Source organism: Chamaea fasciata, unplaced genomic scaffold (assembly GCF_029207755.1).
Source record: "Chamaea fasciata isolate MVZ Bird 193981 ecotype frontalis unplaced genomic scaffold, bChaFas1.0.hap1 SCAF_16, whole genome shotgun sequence".
NCBI lineage: Eukaryota > Metazoa > Chordata > Aves > Passeriformes > Sylviidae > Chamaea > Chamaea fasciata.
The window spans coordinates 7,764,070-7,783,399 of NW_027094101.1; the positions used below are offsets into that span (position 1 = coordinate 7,764,070).

Sequence of the window (19,330 nt, forward strand, 5' to 3'; positions counted from 1 at the left end):
AATCCCGAGAGCTGCAACCATCTCCTTTGCCAAGGACATCACTAATTCCTGGCGGTGGCTTGATTCCATAAGCAGCTCAGTGAGGTGACTTTCCAGGTCATCAGCTAATTGCAGGTGAGGTGCCAGCGACTGTCTCCAGCAGGAGGGAAAGCTGGGAACTCTGAGGGAAGAAAGGGTGTAAAACATGTTTGCTCAGCTCCCTTGAGCTCAGCCATCTCTCCTGGGGCAGCTACAGGGAGGTAGGAAAGGGCTGGATGACTTGGAAGGATCTAGAGCCAAGTCTCTGCAGCCTGAGGAATCCTGGAACATCACCATGGCTCAGCCAGACAGGCTGGCACACTCAGCCTGGCCCATGGGTGGTCATATTAAACCTTCTGGTCTCCCCACAACCCCAGGCTATTTGTGTGCTGGAGAATAGGAGGAGATAGCCAGAGAGCACTGACTATTCCCTACACAGCTTCTCCTTTCAGTCTGACAAAGCCAGGACATGGCTCCTCTTCTGCCCTCCCTGACAGGCCTCTCGGTATTTCCCCACCTCTGTGAAACAGTGTGGGGTGAATTGAGCCCTCTGAAACTCCATGGCAGAGAAACTTGTTAAAAAATCCCCTCTCTTCCAGCACTTGACATTCCTGAGAGAAAACCACTCTGGGCTCCCCCCCCTGCTCACTGGAGTTGGGAGCAGTGAGTAATTCTTGCAGTTGTCCCTGCCCGGCACCACATTCTTTTCTCCAGCATGTAATGGCCCAGAGGAGGGATAAATGGAGCCTTGCTGGAGCAGCCTGCAGTGGCTGTGCATGCCATGGCCTCATGCTGGAGAGACATCAGGAAGGGCTGTGGAAGGCCCAGCCTCCTTTTACTGAGGGGCTAGTTAAAACAGCAAGTGAAACGGGAAGAAAGGAGAAAAAGCCCTGCAAAGTGTTAACTAACAGCATACCTCTGTTGGCTCTAGAGCATGAAAATCAGCCCAGCTGCTCTGTGTCCAGCAGCTCTGCAGCAGTTGCACCATGCTCGCACCTCTGTCCACCCAAGCTGCTCTCAGCCTCCGGCATTTCGCTGCTCACTGGTTTCTCACCACCACCAGTTTCTTCTGTTCTTTGTGTCTCAGCACATATTCCCACAGCAATCAGTGACCATTTCAGAAAAGGCTGAAAAAAGGCACCCCATTTCCTTATTGCTGTCATCTCTCCTTGGCTGCTGGCCTTTTTCCTACCCTGCTCCCACCAGCTCCCTCCCCAGGAGCTGCCATTGACTCCTCCTCACCTCATTTCCCCAAGACCTCAGGTTATAAGCCCAGTGTGGGCCTTGCTCCAACCTGTTTCACCTCCTCTCTCGCAAACTGGTGCTTCCAGTACTCATCAGCTCAGCCCAGAGTCTGCACCTCCAGCCCTGCCAGGCTCCCACTGCACCCAGGAGGGAGCCTGGGGAGATGAAGGGCAGAAACCGGCAGGTCCACCCTGAGTACAGTACGATGCTGAAACAGGAGCAGGCCAGGCAGAGGATTAAAGGGGAACTAGAGCCTGTTTCCTGCCTTTCATCTGCTTGGAGCATGACACAATCACAGGCATTAGCTCTTCAAAGGCAGGCAAGGCTGGCAGAGCCTTGGGAAGCTTCACTCCTGAAAACACTCCCAGGTCTGGTCTCCCTGAGCTGGCAACAGTTACTGGCTTGGCTCTTCCTGGTTCCTGACCCAGTAGCCTCAATCCTCTCTCTCCTTTCCACAGATGTGACTCCAGCTCTAGGGGCTTGTGGACAGTGCTGTACCCAGCAGGGTCTCAGCTTTGTCAGGGTCATCCCTGATCTTTTCCACAAAACCAGAGAAGCTGATCAAACAAAGCTGAACCTTCATAGAAGGTTTGGAAGCTCAAAGGGTGGGTACAGAGTGAATAAGCCCAATACCTTCCTGGCAAAGGCTGGGCTGGAGGCAGGTACCTGCATTGGAGCTGTGTCACTCACCCTGCCAAAGCTTCCTCCTTCCTTCCTCCTTGCACCTTTTTCCCAGCCCCACCCATGCAGCACTCCAGTAGCCCTGCTCTCTGAAGCCAATTTTTTCCACTTCACAGGACTTTCTCTTGCTTTCACCCAAAAGGTGCTCCACCCAGCCAGCACACTGCCAGGCTATGAGTCTCCCCACCTGAACCCCGGCCTCTCTCCCAAGGCAAACTGGGAGCAGGACAGGCAAGCTTCTGATACCTGGAGCAGGGACACTGCCCCAGGTAGAGCTGCAGACTAGTCAAAGGCGGCAGAGGGAGAAGGCAGCTGCTTTGACTTGGTTATGGCATCAGTACACTCCACTTGCTTCCCTGAGTCCAGCATGAGACAGAACACTGAGGGAGACACAGCAACATTTGGGAAGGTGCAATTGAATCCCCCACTAAGCCCAGCTCTTCCAGCAGCTCCCTGTTGCACACACTGGCAGTATCTGGAGAACTCCAGCCCAAGGCAACCTTGGAGACCCACAGGTTTGGCAGGCTGTTCTACCCCTCCCCATATCACCCAGAGCCATCTGCCCTGTGCCCCCACTGTACCAGCATCCCCCACAGCCTGATAGCCAAGCTGTGCAGCCTGGCAGGGTGAGATCAGAGCAAAGAGCAACTGTCAAAAAATGGCATGAAAACAAAGAAAATCAACAACCAACACCAGTCAAGCCTCTATGGTGTGCACTTTTATTTCAACTGGTCTTAAGTCAGTGTACAGGTAGCCCCTCCCTCCCCCACATACTGGCACCGCTTCTCCTAGACCCTGCGGGGGACTGTAAAGCCTTCATTCACATCTATCACTGGGGAACACAGGCTGCTTGTTTGACAAATCGAAGAGAAAAAGGATCAAGTGTGTTTTGTTTTTAAGGCGGAAAGATACAAAAAGACACTTGTCGGGTTACATAATTTACAGACAAGCAATTATAACCTAACACCAGCTGTAACTGGTGGACTCCCTCCGAGCTGGGCTTTGCCTTCACAGAGGCGAGTAACTTCCTGTAACAATGCATTATAATATTTGGAATGACTATTAAAAAAACAAACAAATGTACAATCAAAGTCCTCAGATGCATTGTAGAACTTTGGGGGCGTTCGCTCCGACATGTTGTACTTTAAGACTGCTTCAGACTGCTTCTGACACCTTCACCGTTCCAGTTTTTTAATCCTGAGTCAAGCGCCAAAAAAAAAACAAATAAAGCCATGCCAATCTCGTCTGGTTTTATGCGCATTTATGGGTTTCGTTTCATCACAAGGGTGTGGGTGTTGGTAACAGTCCGGTTTAGAAGCATTTGCGGTGGACAATGGAGGGTCCGGATTCATCGTACTCCTGCTTGCTGATCCACATCTGCTGGAAGGTGGACAGGGAGGCCAGGATGGAGCCTCCGATCCAGACAGAGTATTTGCGCTCAGGTGGGGCAATGATCTGCAGGGAAGAGGAGGAACCAGTCAGACACAGCATCACACCACGCTCACAGCCCACACACGGCCCTGCAAGATGGAGCTGCCTAATTCCCTTATCTAACCTTGGCCATGATACCATGAAGTTGAAGCAGGATCAAGACACAACTTCACACACCCACCTCCCTCCTTTGCAGCCAGTCTTTAATCCCATTATTCATGCAGTTGGGTGAGCGCCATCCTGTCCAGCCCAAAGCCATTAGGGCTGTACTAGACAGACATGGTTTCTATCTTCTGCAGCAGGACACCAGCATACCACCCTCCACACATGGTGCATATTTCAGCCTAACAGGGGTGCTGAGATGTTCCCCTAACTCCACCCTACCTTGATTTTCATTGTGCTGGGTGCCAGGGCTGTGATCTCCTTCTGCATCCTGTCAGCAATGCCAGGGTACATTGTGGTACCACCAGACAGCACTGTGTTGGCATACAGATCCTTACGGATATCCACATCGCACTTCATGATGGAGTTGAAGGTAGTTTCATGGATACCACAGGACTCCATACCTGTGAAGAAGCAGAAGTTTTAAATCAACAAGGGGTCACAGACAGAGTCAAGGAAGCCTAAGAAGATACTACAGGCAACCAAGAGACCAGCAGTCCTTTCAGCAGGAAAGCACTGCAGAGCCATGGCTAGTACAGACTCAGCCTCTGGCTCCTACTGACCCAAGTCACTCAAACAGCTTTAAGCTGTGCAGGAAGTGAGGCTGGCTGGTGGGCAGCACAAGCCTTGCTACAAGACCAGCATTTAAATATGCTGTACATATACCTCACTGCATGGTCTCCAGATCACCTTTCAGAGGGAACACTAAGGGGTAACAGTACCCTAGAAAAGCTGGACTTACCCAGGAAAGATGGCTGGAACAGGGCCTCAGGGCACCTGAACCTCTCATTGCCAATGGTGATGACCTGGCCATCAGGGAGTTCATAGCTCTTCTCCAGGGAAGAGCTAGAGGCAGCTGTGGCCATCTCCTGCTCGAAATCCAGGGCGACATAGCACAGCTTCTCCTTGATGTCACGCACGATTTCTCTCTCGGCTGTGGTGGTGAAGCTGTAGCCTCTCTCTGTCAGGATCTTCATGAGGTAGTCCGTCAGGTCACGGCCAGCCAGATCCAGACGGAGGATAGCATGGGGGAGGGCATAGCCTTCGTAGATGGGCACAGTGTGGGTAACACCATCACCAGAGTCCATCACAATACCAGTGGTACGACCAGAGGCATACAGGGACAGCACAGCCTGGATGGCTACATACATGGCTGGGGTGTTGAAGGTCTCAAACATGATCTAGGGAGAGAAAAGGAGGGGTTAGGTCAACAGGAAAATACAGGGTTCTTGCTACATATCTATACCAAATCCATGCAAGTGGTTTTACTTTTGCCCCTAGATAAGAGGTATCTCTATACTACCCCCTAAAGTCCATGCTTATCTCACCTGGTCTCCACCCACACCTGCCACTTCAGAGCCTGAGCAGGGACGCCACTGCCACAGACCCATCCACATATCACAGCAAGGAACAAAACAAATGCCAAGTAAACTACAGTACAGTCACTCAAGGGCTGTAAATGGATTAGTGTGCCTAGTCAGAAACAGCAGTTAGACCAGTTGCTAGTTCAGTCTCAGAGAAAGCCAGCTTAGAAAAGCAAACAAAACCTGTCAAGGTCCAGCAAAGAGGAGACTCAGGTCAGGAAAGGAAAACCCTGTAAAGATGGCAAAAAGGGAGAAGAGTGGTGAAGGAGAGAGGACAACATGGAAGAGGAGAGCTGGCCTGCAGCAATTATCTGCTGTAGCTCCAAGCTGCAGAGTTCTACACACCTGTGTCATCTTCTCTCTGTTGGCTTTGGGGTTCAGGGGAGCCTCTGTGAGCAGCACAGGGTGCTCCTCAGGGGCTACTCTCAGCTCGTTGTAGAAAGTGTGATGCCAGATCTTCTCCATGTCATCCCAGTTGGTGACAATACCGTGTTCAATGGGATACTTCAGGGTCAGGATGCCTCTTTTGCTCTGGGCTTCATCACCAACATAGCTGTCTTTCTGACCCATACCAACCATCACACCCTGCAGAACAAAGACAATGTGGTAAGTACAGCTAAAGAGTGGATAATTCCCTTTTCATAAAGCTAAGTCTCCAATTATTGTCCCTCTGCTGTCACCTATCAGGAAAGATATCCAGTCAGCTGTTCCAACACTCACTGCACAAAGGCTCTGCAGGAGGCTGCATTCCCCACCAGCTGTGCTGCAGTGCACAGGCCTCTCACAGTACAAAGCCAAATAAAAGCACTACTTGCCTCTAGGGGAACCACATCCACCTAAAACTCCTCCCTTTTGTTAAACAAGCACGACCAGCCACCTACCTGATGTCTGGGACGACCCACGATGGATGGGAAGACAGCACGGGGGGCATCGTCCCCGGCGAAACCGGCCTTGCACATACCGGAACCATTGTCAACAACGAGCGCGGCAATATCGTCATCCATGGCTGGCTGCGGGAGGAGAGAAGCAGACATGAGCATCCCCCGCTCACACACTGAGCCCCATCCCGCGGCGGCAGGCGGGAAGGGAAGGCGATGGCGGGAAGCGCATGTGATGGCGGGAAGGGAAGGCGATGCCGCCAAGGCCTTCCCCACCCATTTCCTTCCTGCCGGCGCCGCTCCGCTTCGCCCGGCGCCCGCTAGAGGGGGCGACGCCTCCCAGATTTCGGCACTGCGCGGATTTGGGACAAAGGAAGTCCCTGCGCCCTCTCGCATTATTACCATAAAAGGCAATGGATGGAGCGCGCCGCGCCTCGCCCGCCACCGGCTGTCGGGGGGACGGCGGCGGCCACTCCCCGGAGCGGGCGGGCGTGGCCGCCACACCCCAGCGCCCCGCCGTGTGCCGGCCAGCGGGGCTCGACGCCTCCGCACAGCCCCGCCGGTCACGCCCGGTGCCCCACCTTGAGCCGGCCGGCGGGGCTCAACACCTCCGCACAACCCCGCCGGTCACGCCCGGTGCTCTCCTCAGAGCCCCGCCATGTGCCAGTCAGCGGGGCTTGACGCGCCCATCCAGCCTAGGGGGTCACGCCCGGTGCCCGCCGTGTGCCAGGTACAGCCAGCAACATTCGACCCCTCTGCACAGCCCCCAAAGCCTCAGCCAGCCTCTACAAGGAACCGCAGCAGGACAAGCGCTGGCTACCACGCCCAGCCCACTAGTCAAGCGTGACCGGGGCTCTGCCCCACCGACCAACGGTACCACGGGCGGGATGAAAGCCAGCGTCTTATGCAACTACCACCCGTCCAGGCTCAGCCCCGGCGGCTCCGGCCGCGCCGGTGTAATCCGGTGGCGGGGGGGCGGCGGCAGCTGCCGCACATGTGCCGCCCCGCACGGGCAGCCTGGGAAGTGTAGTCCGAGCCGGAGTGGGCAGCCCGCCTGCACCTGCGCTCCGGACACACGGTGGGGAGGTCCCCCTGCACCCCCAACCCCGCATTGTTACGATTCAAAGCCTCACCCCACGTAGGGGGTGCCGCCCCCTCCCCGCAAACAACAACCAGCAGGAGTATTCGTATGTGCGGGGTGGGGGGGCCGCGCCCGTCCTCACGGGGGACAACGCCCCCGGGCCCCGACTCCAGCACGGGCGGCTCCGCGAAACAGACAAAGCCCCGCGCACCCCGTCCGCGCCGCCGCTCCCGGGACACCGCAGCCGAGCCGCCCGCTCCCCCCGTCCGCACCCGCAATCCTCTTACGGGGCGGATTAGCCCCAGGGGTGGCAGCGGCGCGACAGCCCCCTCCGCAAGAGTCTCCCCGAAACCGGCCTTAAACCGCGAGCTACGTCTCTATCCCTTAAAACGCGGCAGCGCGCTACGGGGCCGCCACCCCGCCAGCGCACAAAGGGCGCGCCATGTCCCAACAACCGCGATCGCACCGATGTTCACCATAACACCGGCTCATTACTACTCTCATTAGCATCGTCACTGTGCTATCCCCCGCGGTCGCGGTGCCGGCTCTCACCTTTGGGGAGTTGGCGCGGTCGGAGCCGGGGCAGGTGTGAGGCGGCGGCGGAAGCGGGGCGCGCGCGCGGTGAGGGCAGGCAAGAGCTCGCGGCGGCTGCCGCCCGCCGCCCGCGCGCGCTTTATATCGGGCCGCCGCCGCCGCCGCCTCGCCATAAAAGGAAACTTTCGGAGTGCGCCGCTCCGATTGGCCACGCCTGGCCACGCCCCCCAGGCCTCACCCCGCCCCGCCGCCCCGACAGGGGGGAAAATATTGGGGTGGGGGGGAACCGAGCGGGGCTGGGGTGAGGGGCGCGGCCCTCGGTGTCATCGGGCTGGGTTGGGGACGGGGCTCCTGCCTGGTGCGCGCCGCGGGTCGCGGTGCCCCGCTGCTCCCGTGTTGCCCCCCCACCCCAACCCTCACACAAAGCCCCGCGGGTGGGGGTCTCGGCCCGTTCGCCTCTTGTGTGTGTGGGAGCCGGGCGGGTGCAGCCCCCCGGAGGGAAGGGGGTACGCGGGGGTAGCGCGGTGCGGGATCGCGGGGGTGCTGCTCGCCCTGCCTGCGGTGCTCCCGGGCGCGGGGCACGTGGAGCGCCCGTTACCTGCACCCCGGGGCCGGGCGGGCACCGGTGACCCCGGCCGGGAGCTGAACGAGCGGGACGCGGGGCCAAGTTCACTGCTGATCTCAGCAACCGGCGGCGACACGGCTCCTGCCAGCTGCCACCAGGCCCTCGGCCCTTGGACCCGCCCGGGCAACCGGGAATGCCGCCGGCGCCACCGGGCACCATTAAAGACCGTGTGCCTACGGTGGCAGCGGGACCTGGGAGAAGGGAACGCTCCGCTGGCTCTGGCTCAGGCATCGAGTCAAGCAGGGGGCCCTGGTCCCCGCTCTCCATCCTGCCCCGTGCTGGCAGGGGACACGATGGGAGCAGTGGTTTGGTCAGATTTGAGCAATACTTGTTTCTGTCCTCTGATCCAAACCTTGCTGGAGTAGGAGACGTGGCTGCTCCAGCCCAGGCTGCCTTACTGCAATTCCCTTCTTGCCCGTGACCATCCGACACTGGTCAGGAATAAAGGCGAGGGCAGCGGCTGCGGAGCAGCAGGCAGCAGCAACCAGAGGGCTTTGCGTCTCCAGAGTGTTGTGCGAGCACGGGCTGATTAATCAAGTTAATTAAGCAGTCCTGTAAGTAAAGTAGCAGCAGCCACTCGCAATCTGTTGCCGGCTGGAAGCACACAGACTTCAGCGTGGGGACCTTGGATGTGTAATCTCAGCCGTTTGAAAACAGTAGTGACAGTTTAAAAAAAAATTCTCTGGAAAAAAAGGCTGAAAATGCCTGTTCTCCATGGGATACCCCTTGTCCAGCATCACAGAGCCAGGAGTCAGGCTTGCGATCAAGGTCTTGGCAGGCCACGCCAGCAAGCTCTTTGTCATGAGGGACCTGCAGAGATCATGGTGAGGATGAAGCTCCCTCCCCAAACTGCCCGTGTGGGTCTTGTTGAAGGGGACCCAGGCATTATTCCCCCCTCTTCATTACTCCTTCTGTGGGATGAACAAAGGAGGAGAGCAGCAGGAGGAACCTGCAAAAGCTTAATTGAGATGGAGATTTGTAATTACCTAGGGGGATGGGAGGCAATGGGACACCAGACATGGATGGGAATACAAGAGAAACCCTTTTCATTTGGATGGCATCCCCTTCCCCAGAAGTGCCATGTCCTGATGAAGGTGCCCCAAAATTCAGCATCATGGCTGCACCCAGGTGGGTGATTTGGAGAGGGTGGTACAGAGGGACTGGAGACCTGTGGGCTCTTCTGGGCCACCCCAGGGGCATACCTCATCCCACAGGGCAGAGGTGGCCACAGTGATGGATGTGTCCTGCCAGGCCACTTTGGGATTATGCCATCCCCTCCTAGTGAGGAGGCCACAGTGATAGAGAGCCCAGGAGAGTCCCCATAGGAAGCCCTCAGTGGAAGGGGACCCAGCCTCGGGTTCCTGCAGGGCCATGCTGGAGTGGAGCTGCCTTTGCCTGGTCATTCCTCTGTCACCACGATGTGAATCGTGCAAGATCTCTCTATCACAGCCTCCCTCGCAGTAAAATGGGAGTCATTGCTCTTAATTACCTGCCTCATGGGGAATTAATTAATGTTTGCATTCCACTTTGAAAAGACTGATTATTAATTAGAAGATTATACGTCAAATAAGGGGAGCCACGAGGCATGGGTAGAGCTGATGGCCCTCTCAGCTGGGAAGTGTGGTCCATGAATGTGCTGATAAAGCAGGGAAAAGTCCAGCAGTACCACTGGGGTGATGGGCTTAGGATGGGGAACATGAGGTCCGGGCCAGGTGGAGAGGCCACCAGGGCTCATGGGGGTCTTGGGCAGATGGACGGGGCGTGCATGAGAGGGGTGGGATGCTGCGCTCTGCTGCATCCCAGTGAGCAGGTTGGGTGGAGCCAGGCTGGGGAGCCACGATGCGAGACAGCCCATTAGGCAGGGAGGGAACTGCCAGGCAATTACTCTTGATTATTGGACTGAATCAGAAGGCAATCAATCCGCCAGCATCCGGAGGGCAGCAGCACCAGCCTCGTGTCTGCTGGCTTTAGGGGCAGCGAGGTCTGACTGTGGTGGGACAGCAGGATGTGGCCTCCAGCACATGGCTGGGTGCCACCACTTCCTCCCAGGCTGAAGACACCTTGACAGCAAAGCCACCAGCCTGTCACCGTGTTCACCACTGTGTGATGGGCCCGGCCAACTCCCTGGCCATGGCTGGGGCTCTCTTCCCACCTCTTCTGGGCTGTTGCAAGAGCTGAGAGGAGAGAAAGGGGAACTGAGCAAAAAGCTTCCTGACTGTCATGTTACCTTTGGGCAGACATCACAAGCTCCCAAGTTCCCATGTTTTGCTTCATCTCTCCCTGCTTGTCCTTGGTGCTTGGCTCGCACTGACTCTGGACAAAACTATCCGAGGGAGGATCCTCCTGCCCTTTGCCAGCTGATATGGCTGGGCTTGAATCGCTGCACTTGTGGGACAACATGTGAGTTCTGCTTTCCTCTCACTTCTCCCAACCCTTCCCCTAGACCAGAAGCCCTTTGCCCATGCAGGGATGGCATCTGCCACACTTTTGGGGAGAGGAGGGTCAAAGGGGGGGAAATATTCCTGGGTGTTCTTGGACTTGGAGTTTTGGCTTGGATTTCTGCACATCCCCTTCAGCACCAGCTCTTCCATCTCTCAGTCTGTCATGGGCTCAGGCCTCCCTTTTCTCCCTGCTGCTGTTGTGGCAATGAGAAGAGAGGTAGAAACTTCTGAAACCACCACAATCTCTTTGAATCACCCTTGCACAAAAATCATGGAGGTTTTTTGAAGCACTGCCTTTCCCTTCCCTTCCAATTCCCCAAGGGGAAGAAGGAAAGGTGCTGACCACATCCCCTGTTTCAGAGACACGGGGACCATCTCAGCACCTTCCTCTTTCAATTTTCTCCTTGCAGCATAAGCTGTAACGGGAATTTGCAGGAGATAAAATCTAAGCAGGAACCCCAGGCCTTTCACTCCCTTTGGAGATGCTTGGGGGCCTCACTGCAGCCCCCACCTCTCCCTTTATGGGAACATATTCAGCATTAAACCTGAAGCAAAACAGCCCCTGACATTTTCCTGGCTCGCTGCGTTGCATCCCTGATGCCAGCTCATCTCTGACAAGCTGCAGACTCGACTCTCCCCCTTTCAGCATCATTCTCCACTCTCATACACCCCTCCCCGAGGTTTCTGCTCCTTTGTATTGATCCTTGAGCTCTCTCTGATCAATCAGTCCTTTTGCAGAGAGGACAGCCTTTCCCTTCACAGACCTCCATGTGCAAGGATGTTCTCTCCTGATCTGCTGCATCCACATGGTTGGGCTAACAGTGCATCGAGCATCCCTCCCATTCACAAGGAATGAAAATCATTACATTGTATCATGCTGGAAAACTGTATAAATTCACCATTTTCCATTTTCAAGGCGCAGACAAACAATCTGTGCCAGGTTTTGCCGAGGCTGTTGGAAAGGTGGTGGAAAGGTGCATGTGCCTGATTTACAGCCTGCAGTCCCTGATAAGTGGACTTTGCTGGAGGGGTTGAAGATTTTTCTCCACCTATTTCTCCAGCCCTGCCTGTCCTTGCTGCCTCCAGCCTTGTCTCTCTCTGTGTCCCCATGCCCTCCCCAGCCCTTTCATTGTATACCTCAGCTGATCCCTGTGCCAGCCCCAGGGTCCCCCAGCTCACACAGGCAGCAGGAGGCCAAGGCTTCATTCCCAGCCCTGTAGGCAGCCAGGTCAGCCAGTGCCCAGGCTGACACCGTCTGCCCAGCGCCATCCTGCTGCCCCACAGCCCTGCCATCCTCTCACCCTCCCTGGGCTGCGCTGGCCCGGCCAGAGCAGAGCAAAGCCCTCCCTTCCCCCACTGGTTAAACGTGCTGCCAGGGTTGTTTTGGTTGACCTTGATAGCAACAGCCTGTGAGGCCCGAGCGTGGAATTGTTTTCAGCCCAAGGTCATTCCGCAGCACAGCGTGATTACACCGGCACAGCCAGACCCTGAGGCGATGCCGGCCGGGCTCCCAGCCTCAGTCCTGCACCCTGGGCATCTCTGGAGTCCATTCCTTCCAAAGCAATGGGACAGGTGTAAGCTGAATCCTGTGCTGGAGCTTTGCTGCAGGGACAGGGAGCAGTGGAGCAGCCCTCCCCTCCAGCCAGGCTTGGCATCAGTTTCAGGGGATATTTCCTCCAGCTAAAAACAGAAGGGGAAGAGAAAAAGCTGATTCTCCCTGGGTTTTTTCTGCATGTCTCAGCCTTCTGGCCCCCACTCACGCCACCTCCATCGCCACCCAAACGCAACTGAATGACCCCTCATCTCTGATCCACCTCCAGGGGGGTCTTTCCCTCAAGGATGCTCCCTGGGGTTCAGTTACCTGTCCTGGCAAAAGGCCCCCACAGGTGTTACATGGCACTATGCCATGCCATATGGTGCATTTTCAACTGCTTCATAATTACTTTGAGAATTGATTTTTCTTGGTAAAGGCAGGGGAGCAGCTGGATGGAGTTTTCTGCTCGTGCCGTACCTAGGAAATGAAACCGATCCTGGGCTGCCCAAGCATGCTGGGAAATTCGCTTTGATCTTTGCTGGGCTAATGGCACTTTCCATCTAGGGGCTTCAAGCCTTTGACAGAGGTGACCTCTCCTACCTTGGAGAGAGTGGGAATAATGCTGCCTTTGTTTTCTGTGTGAGAAACAGAGGCAGGGAGGGCAGGGATGGCCACTGCCCTCAGTCAGGGTGACTCTCCCACCCATGCCAGCTCATGTAAAGTGCTTGTGCCTCTGCAGATAATTCTGGTTTGGGTTTGGGGCATAAGCCCCCTTTACCCCCAGCAGCCAGTCACAGAGGTCTGACCACTGTGCTGGTGCTGCTGTGGGTGCACCCAAAGGTGGGGATCCCCACCCCTCCAGCGACCCCAGACCTGCACCAGCTCCCGGCCCTGCAGGTGCAGGGATGCTCAGGGAATGAATGGGCGAGGCAGGGTTTGCCCATTCCTAGAAGGAGGGATGCAGAGGAACCCAGGAACTGCTCTGGGCCCTGTCCCAGCCCCATCCCTGCCTGGGCTGGCCCCCGGCTCTGTTTGCACAGCCGTGACGCAAGCAGCTCTCCCCAGGCAGGGAGAGAGTGACGGAGGAGTGGGACCTGCTCTAGTCAATAGCCCATCGACTCCTCCAAGTTTAAATAAACCTTCAGGGGTGATTCAGCGCTTACACAGCACTCAGCCCTTTCACAGAGCCACCAGAATTGAAATTCAGTGACTGTCCCTCTCCCCCCACCTTGGAGAGCAGGTGCATAGGAGGAGAGAGCCAGGTGGCTTTTGTCTGGTGCCAGGCTTGTTTGGGGTCCATATGGCTGGGGTAACAGTGGAGTGATGCCACTCACAATGGGCTGGCAGTGGGGAAGGAGGGAGCACAGGCCTTCTGCAGGGTAGTGCTGCTCCAAACCAGCCCCTCTGGTCCAGCTCACATCAGGATCTGCAGCAAACCTGGGAACAAGCCAGCAAGTTTACAACTGTATCATCCCGCTGATATCATCCTGATCCACTCACGCAGACTGGGCACGGGAGGAAAGCACCACCACAAAGAGGAACCAAGCCCCCCTGCATTTCATTTCCCTCACAGCCCATTGCCCCCAAAGTTTCCATCCCTCACCCGAGACAGCATTTCCACATGTGCTTTGTTTGGCTCATTTCACACATTCCTGCTGGCAGGTGATAAGATCTCAGGAGAAAGGCAAACCAAAGCCCTGGGTGCCAGGCACTGGCTGTCACTCCCCTGAGTCATTAAGGTACCCTGCTCCCTCCTCACCTGCTCTCATCTGGGACTAGCAAGATCACATCCATCTTCATTCCACCACAGGTGGGCTGTGGGGCAAAAGTCTGGAAAGAGAAATTGTGGTGGGACTCAAGTGGCTGAGTTAGTTGTCAGGTTCCCTCCTGCTCCTGAGGAGGACTGCAGAACTCTGCTCTCTCTGGTCCCTGTGCCACCCTGGGGTGCCAACTCTGCTGTCCCATGTGGGTGATGTGTGCCTGGGTAGGCATTGAGCCCCTCTGGAGGGGCAGAGGTGTTATCAGCTCTGAGAATATTTGAAAAATGCACTTGAGTGCCATTAGAACCTCGAGTACCTGCAGGTGGCACTTACTGGAGCAATGGCACAGCCCTGGGGACTCCCTGGCCCAGGTGTCCCCAAGGCAACCTTTGGTGGCATGAGCAGGGTGGGGTATGAACATGCCTCTCCCTCCTCCAGCCTTTAACGATAAAGGGGGTTAAGTCTTCCACATTCCTGCTCTCTTCCCTTCCCCATGCCAGAGCCAGAGCAGTGTGGGGTTGCAGAGGTGGCTTCCAGAGCTCCTCCACTGCTGGAGCACAGAGCAGCGGAAGCCAAGTGGGTACAGAGGCCACCAGGACCCTGGTGGGGCTCATATGGACACAAAGAGTGCCCACTGTCTCTACGGTTTCACAGCCCAAAGAAGAGGCAAGTCAGCATGCAGAAAAACCAGGGAGTGGTTTTCCTATGGGGCTTTGCAGGAGCCCTTTTAGTTCCCAGATCACTGCCCAAGGCTGTGAGAGGGCTGCACAGCACATCTCATTCTCTGGGAACTCTTGTTCATGTTTTGCAAGAGCTTGGGGCAGATGGGGACAAGCAAGAGGAAGAAAAAAGCAACCAGCTGTGGTGACAGGAATGAGGAAGCCCAGAGTGTGGGGCAGCTCCAGCCCCAGCACAGCCTGGGCTCAGTCCTGGCAACAGCCTGGCAGGGCAAAGGGTGTCCCAGCTCCACCCCGGCATTGCTCAGCTCAGGTCCCTCACTCAGGGCTGGATCAATGGGACCAGAGCCTTCTGCTTGGAACCTGCTGCCTCTGGGACCAGGAAAGGTTTTGTCCTGCCCATCCAAGCCCGGGCACGTCACTCCACAGATAAACCCAGACTCCTTCCCTTGGTTCTCTGCTCTGCCGTGGAGAGCAGAGAAAGAAGACGTGGTGAGATGGTGAGGGCTCTCCCTCCTCCCCCAGAGGACCCACATGTCTCTGGGCACACATTTTAATTAGCATCGAGTGGCCGAGGGACCCTCCCAGGCAGCTCTCGGCACAGCCCAGCCTGGGGAAATCAGCCTTAAATGGCAAAACCTGGCCCTGTCTGCGGTAACCAGCTGGAGCAAGAGGCAGCAGGAACCGGAAACCAGAGAGCAGCTGAGGCCCTCTGCCCCCCTGCATTGCTTTGTAAACCTAAATTCACCAGGAATATACCTTAGAAATGAATCTCCTCCCTCCTCTGCCCTGTGCAAATGCTGGGGGTTCCCTCCTATGGGATGGGTGCCCTGGATCATCCTGCACCCTGGTCATCCTGCATCCCTGCTCCTGGGGCAGGCACAGGGAGAGAGAAAAGGTCTCTATTTCCCCTCCCTTGTGCATCAGGTCAAGGAACAATGACAGGAGCCCCCTCCCCAACCTCCCATTGTTACTTTTGTGTGTTAACTCCCAGCAGATTCCAGGGCATAAATTGCTTCCAAGAGAACTCTCCGTGCTCAGCAGTGAAAACATTTCTGAGCTCCTCCAGTCTCCATGTAGTGGGATAGAGGGAACTTGGATGCTCACTCATCAGGGGGATTTTGAGGTGCCTCTCAGGCCCAGCTGCTGTAAAGGTGAGCCTCAGATCTGCTGGCAACCTGATGTTCTTTTCTGGGTTGTGGATGAGGAGGGTCTCACAGTGCAGAATGAGCCCACCAGCAGCATGAATTTCTTCCCATAAATCACCAATCCCACTTAATGAATCCTGCACTGGTGCCTGGTGTATTGGGAGCTCCCAATATTTGCTTTGGCTGGGTTGTTGACCACCCCACTCTTTTGGGATGAATTTATTCCTTTCACTTGGCCCAATCACATCCTGATAGAGAGCAGGCAGTGGGCTGTCAGCAACCTGCTCCTGGCTAATGCTGGGGTGGAGCACAAGGTCCTTCACCCAACTGCTCCCATGGATTCCCATCTCTGGGATGGGACAGAGCCTGGAAAGCTGCACAGTCCCAACGCTGAGACTTGCTGCGTTACCATTTCCCAGCACGTTTCCCCACGAGCACTCTGCCAGCAGACTCATTAGCTGTGACATCTCATTAAAGCAACCATCCTTGGGGGAATTGGCTCGCACACAGGAGCACTGGGATTGGCGTGGCCCTTTTTCCTCCCCACCTTCAGACAGGAGAGAGGATGGAGCAGTGGGAGAAGCCCCATCCACTGGGATACGCACAGCAACTCCCCTTGCTGTGAGGGAAAGCTGCAAAGGGAAGGAGGGAGAAAAGTCTGCACACATCAAAAAGGAATCAGCTCAGCAAAGTCACGATTATTTAAAAACCCCACAGACAGTCAGAGCTCCCATTGAGCCTGAGGAGGAGGTGGCTTTCTCCTGTGCCAAGACCGGTTTCCCAGCTCACCAGCCCACTGGGAATGAGGCTTTACCTGCCAGCCCCACTCTGTCCCCACCCTGGCTGGCCAGGGGACAGGGAGTTGCAGCACCTACAGCCCCTGGACTGGGAGAAGCATGGAAATGGCCTGGAAACTGGCTCTGGGTGGATTTAATCCCATCTCATTTCCCCTTCTGTGAGCTTTTTCCAAGTCTTCTGACATTGTTTCCACTCCTAAATAAATATGTTTCCAGCCTGGGATATGCTCTTCTTCATCAAACAGGGAAGGACCAGCCTCTTCATCTCCCTCTGCTCCAAAAGTCCCAAGCCTTAAGGCAAACAGGACACAACCATCCTTGGGTGGAGATGTAAATCCCACAATTCAAAGACCAATTTTAAACAACAAAATGGGGCTGTGGGACACCAACAGGGCTGTCAATCCCTGCAACCACCCAGAGTGGTTGACAGTCACCATTAAAGGTCATGCTACCAGCACCACTTGGCAACACTGCATCACTTCCACGCCACTCCCCACTGCTCAGTCTTCCGCAAAAATCACATAAAATCAGGGTCCAGGGATGAAGACACCACAGTCTGCATGGGAAGTTTTCTCACCTCTACCCCACTTCTCTGCCACTGACAGTCCAGCCCAGGATTTCTGCCATTGGTCGCTGTGGCCACGGAGAACAAAGTGTTCCCTTCCTCCACACCTTGCCCAATTGTGTCTTCTGTAACTTCTTTTTTCCATCCAGATAAAGGAAAGTAGAGATTTCCTACAGCCCAAGCACTGAACAGATACTCAGCATGTCCTAGGGCAGGGGAGGCTTTCCCCAGCCCAGCTAGCTCTGTAGCTCAGGTCTCCCAGCCCACCTTCACCCCACCTTATTTATAACACTTCACACCTGGGGGGGGCTGAGCATGAGCAGCTCAGTGAGGAGAAGAAAAACAAAGATGAAAAGGGGTTTTAAACCCCTTCAGTCTAACTTTTTCAAGCCTCAGAGAAGCTCAGCCCCTCTCAGCATGAGCCCTCGGTCCTAGGAAGACGTCATTGTCCCTCCAATGCAGGCAGCAGAACCAAGTCACAAAAAACCAAAAAAAAACCAAAACCAAAAACAAAACAAAACAAAACAAAACCCAAAAAAAAAAGGACTCCAAGCCCCTTCTCCATGGTTTTATTTTACCGCCAGCAGCTGCCAGGAGGAGTCATGCTGCTCAAGGAGGTCGGAGGGTATTTTTTCCCCATGGATTGCCTTGACCCGGGGTTGCATGAGCCCTGCCCTCCAGCCAAACCCAGCTGCCAGCAGCCGCAGCCGGGCCGGGTGCCCGCGGGGCAGCGGGGACCGTCCCCCACCATGTCGTTCCCACAGTCCCAGCCTTCGAAGGTTTCACCTTCTCCCAGGCGGAGCAGTGCTAATGACAAGTGAAGGATGGTGCCACACCTGCACAAAACCATTTTTGGAAGGACACCTGGGGAAGAAATGTTTCCCATGTCGCTGCTCTGTAATTAGCATTAATTACCAGGGCTTGTGAAACCTCTTCCCCGTTTACTCCAGGCAACATCTGACGGAAACTGTGGGAATCCCGCATGGCTGAGTCAGCCAGGAGCCGGGGAGGGGTCGATGAGCCCCCACAGCGTGCAGGGATGGGTCCCCAGGGTCCCTCCCTTGGCCCCCCAGCCCATGGGGACAGAGTTTTGGCCAGAGGGATGCAGGCCTGGTTAAAACACCAAAAAACAGCTGATATTCATTCATCTCACCCTTCCCCACAAGGTGCCACTGTCCTTCCCCAGCCATGGGACAACCTGGGACATGCCAGGGCTTAGCGGGGGCTTGCATGTACTGCCCTTTAAAGCATCCTTTAAAGCATGGCAGAGTGGGAGGATCCCCAGCAGCACATTTCCTCGGGTATTTGCCTCTCTGTCAGCTCACTGCTGTCAGCAACGCCCCAAGGTGTTATTATAGACCGGGGGAAAATCCACCCCAAAAACCTAACCCCAAGCAGCCACTTTGTCACCACCCAATGGCAGAGTACTGCTGCTTGAGTCATTTCTTCTTCCTTTTTTTTTTTTTTTTTAAATAATATTAATGATTAGAATGAGTCAGGATGTTTCATCATCTGGAGTGGCTTCGGAGTCATCTCACCCTGCCCCAGTGACTCCTCAGTGGCCTGGGGCTAGGGACACATCCAGCCTTCCCCCCTGGGGTGGGGAGCAGCTGCTGCAGCCTCACCTCCCAAACTGGCAGCTTTTGGCTTCAAAATAAAATAATAAAACAAGAGGAAAAAAACTCTCCCCACCTGCAGGGCCTGTTTTCTCCCCATCTGCTTGCAGCAGCTCAGGGTGCACCAGCACTCGGGGGGGACAGGTGACCCCAACCACCACCCTGGGTGGGGGTCCCAGTGGTTCTGGGCATCACGATGGGGATCCCAGGGGCAATGCCCAGGTGACCCTCAGCTTTCCACACATCATCGATGCCGTGACCTCCAGGGGTGGTCACAGCTCCCAGCACCACGTGGGACTCCTGTCCCTCCCCAGGGACCTGGGCGTCCCCTCAGCCTCCCACTTGACCTAACCTCCTGTCCATAAATGGAGAGGTTTGAGAGCTGTCCCCGGGGTGGAGGAGGAGGAGAAAAAAGGAGAATAATGCCAAGAATGCAGGACACAGCTGAGGAGCCCAGTCCCAGCCCCTCGACACGGGCTGGGGGCTATGGGACGGCTGGCCCGGGTGCTGAGGCAGCCTGGCCAAAGCCCAGTCCTGTCCCTGCAAGCCACCCCACTACAGCCACTGGAAAGGTGCTATTTTTGTTTCTTTCTCTGCTTTTCTCACCAGCTGGGGACTTTCCGAGGCTGCCCCGTTTCCATCTCAGCACCGTGGAGCAGCTCTGGGGTGCAGAGCTGCATCCCTTTGCAGCAATGTGTCCCCTGCAATGCTGTCACCTTGCAACAGCATGTCCCTGAGGAGATGATGCCCCCACCCTTGCAGCAGTGTCCCCA

General features: G+C 55.9%; 1 protein-coding gene and 1 long non-coding RNA gene across 2 annotated transcripts; both read right to left on the reverse strand.

Moving 5' to 3' along the window:
- Nucleotides 1–2,640: 2,640 nt before the first annotated feature.
- Nucleotides 2,641–7,511, reverse strand: ACTB (actin beta). The gene is made up of 6 exons (XM_066198470.1): nucleotides 7,413–7,511; nucleotides 5,783–5,911; nucleotides 5,247–5,486; nucleotides 4,280–4,718; nucleotides 3,760–3,941; nucleotides 2,641–3,399 (listed from the first exon to the last, which is right to left on the reverse strand). Exons 2-6 carry the CDS (start codon nucleotides 5,903–5,905, stop codon nucleotides 3,256–3,258), a joined length of 1,128 nt encoding a protein of 375 aa, XP_066054567.1. The 5' UTR covers nucleotides 5,906–5,911; nucleotides 7,413–7,511; the 3' UTR covers nucleotides 2,641–3,255.
- A 933-nt stretch (nucleotides 7,512–8,444) lies between these two features.
- On the reverse strand, nucleotides 8,445–17,181 carry LOC136297980 (uncharacterized). Its single transcript, XR_010723254.1, has 4 exons — nucleotides 16,954–17,181; nucleotides 13,754–13,824; nucleotides 13,223–13,431; nucleotides 8,445–12,140 (listed from the first exon to the last, which is right to left on the reverse strand). It is a non-coding gene; the product is annotated as an uncharacterized lncRNA (long non-coding RNA).
- Between the last annotated feature and the right edge of the window lie 2,149 nt (nucleotides 17,182–19,330).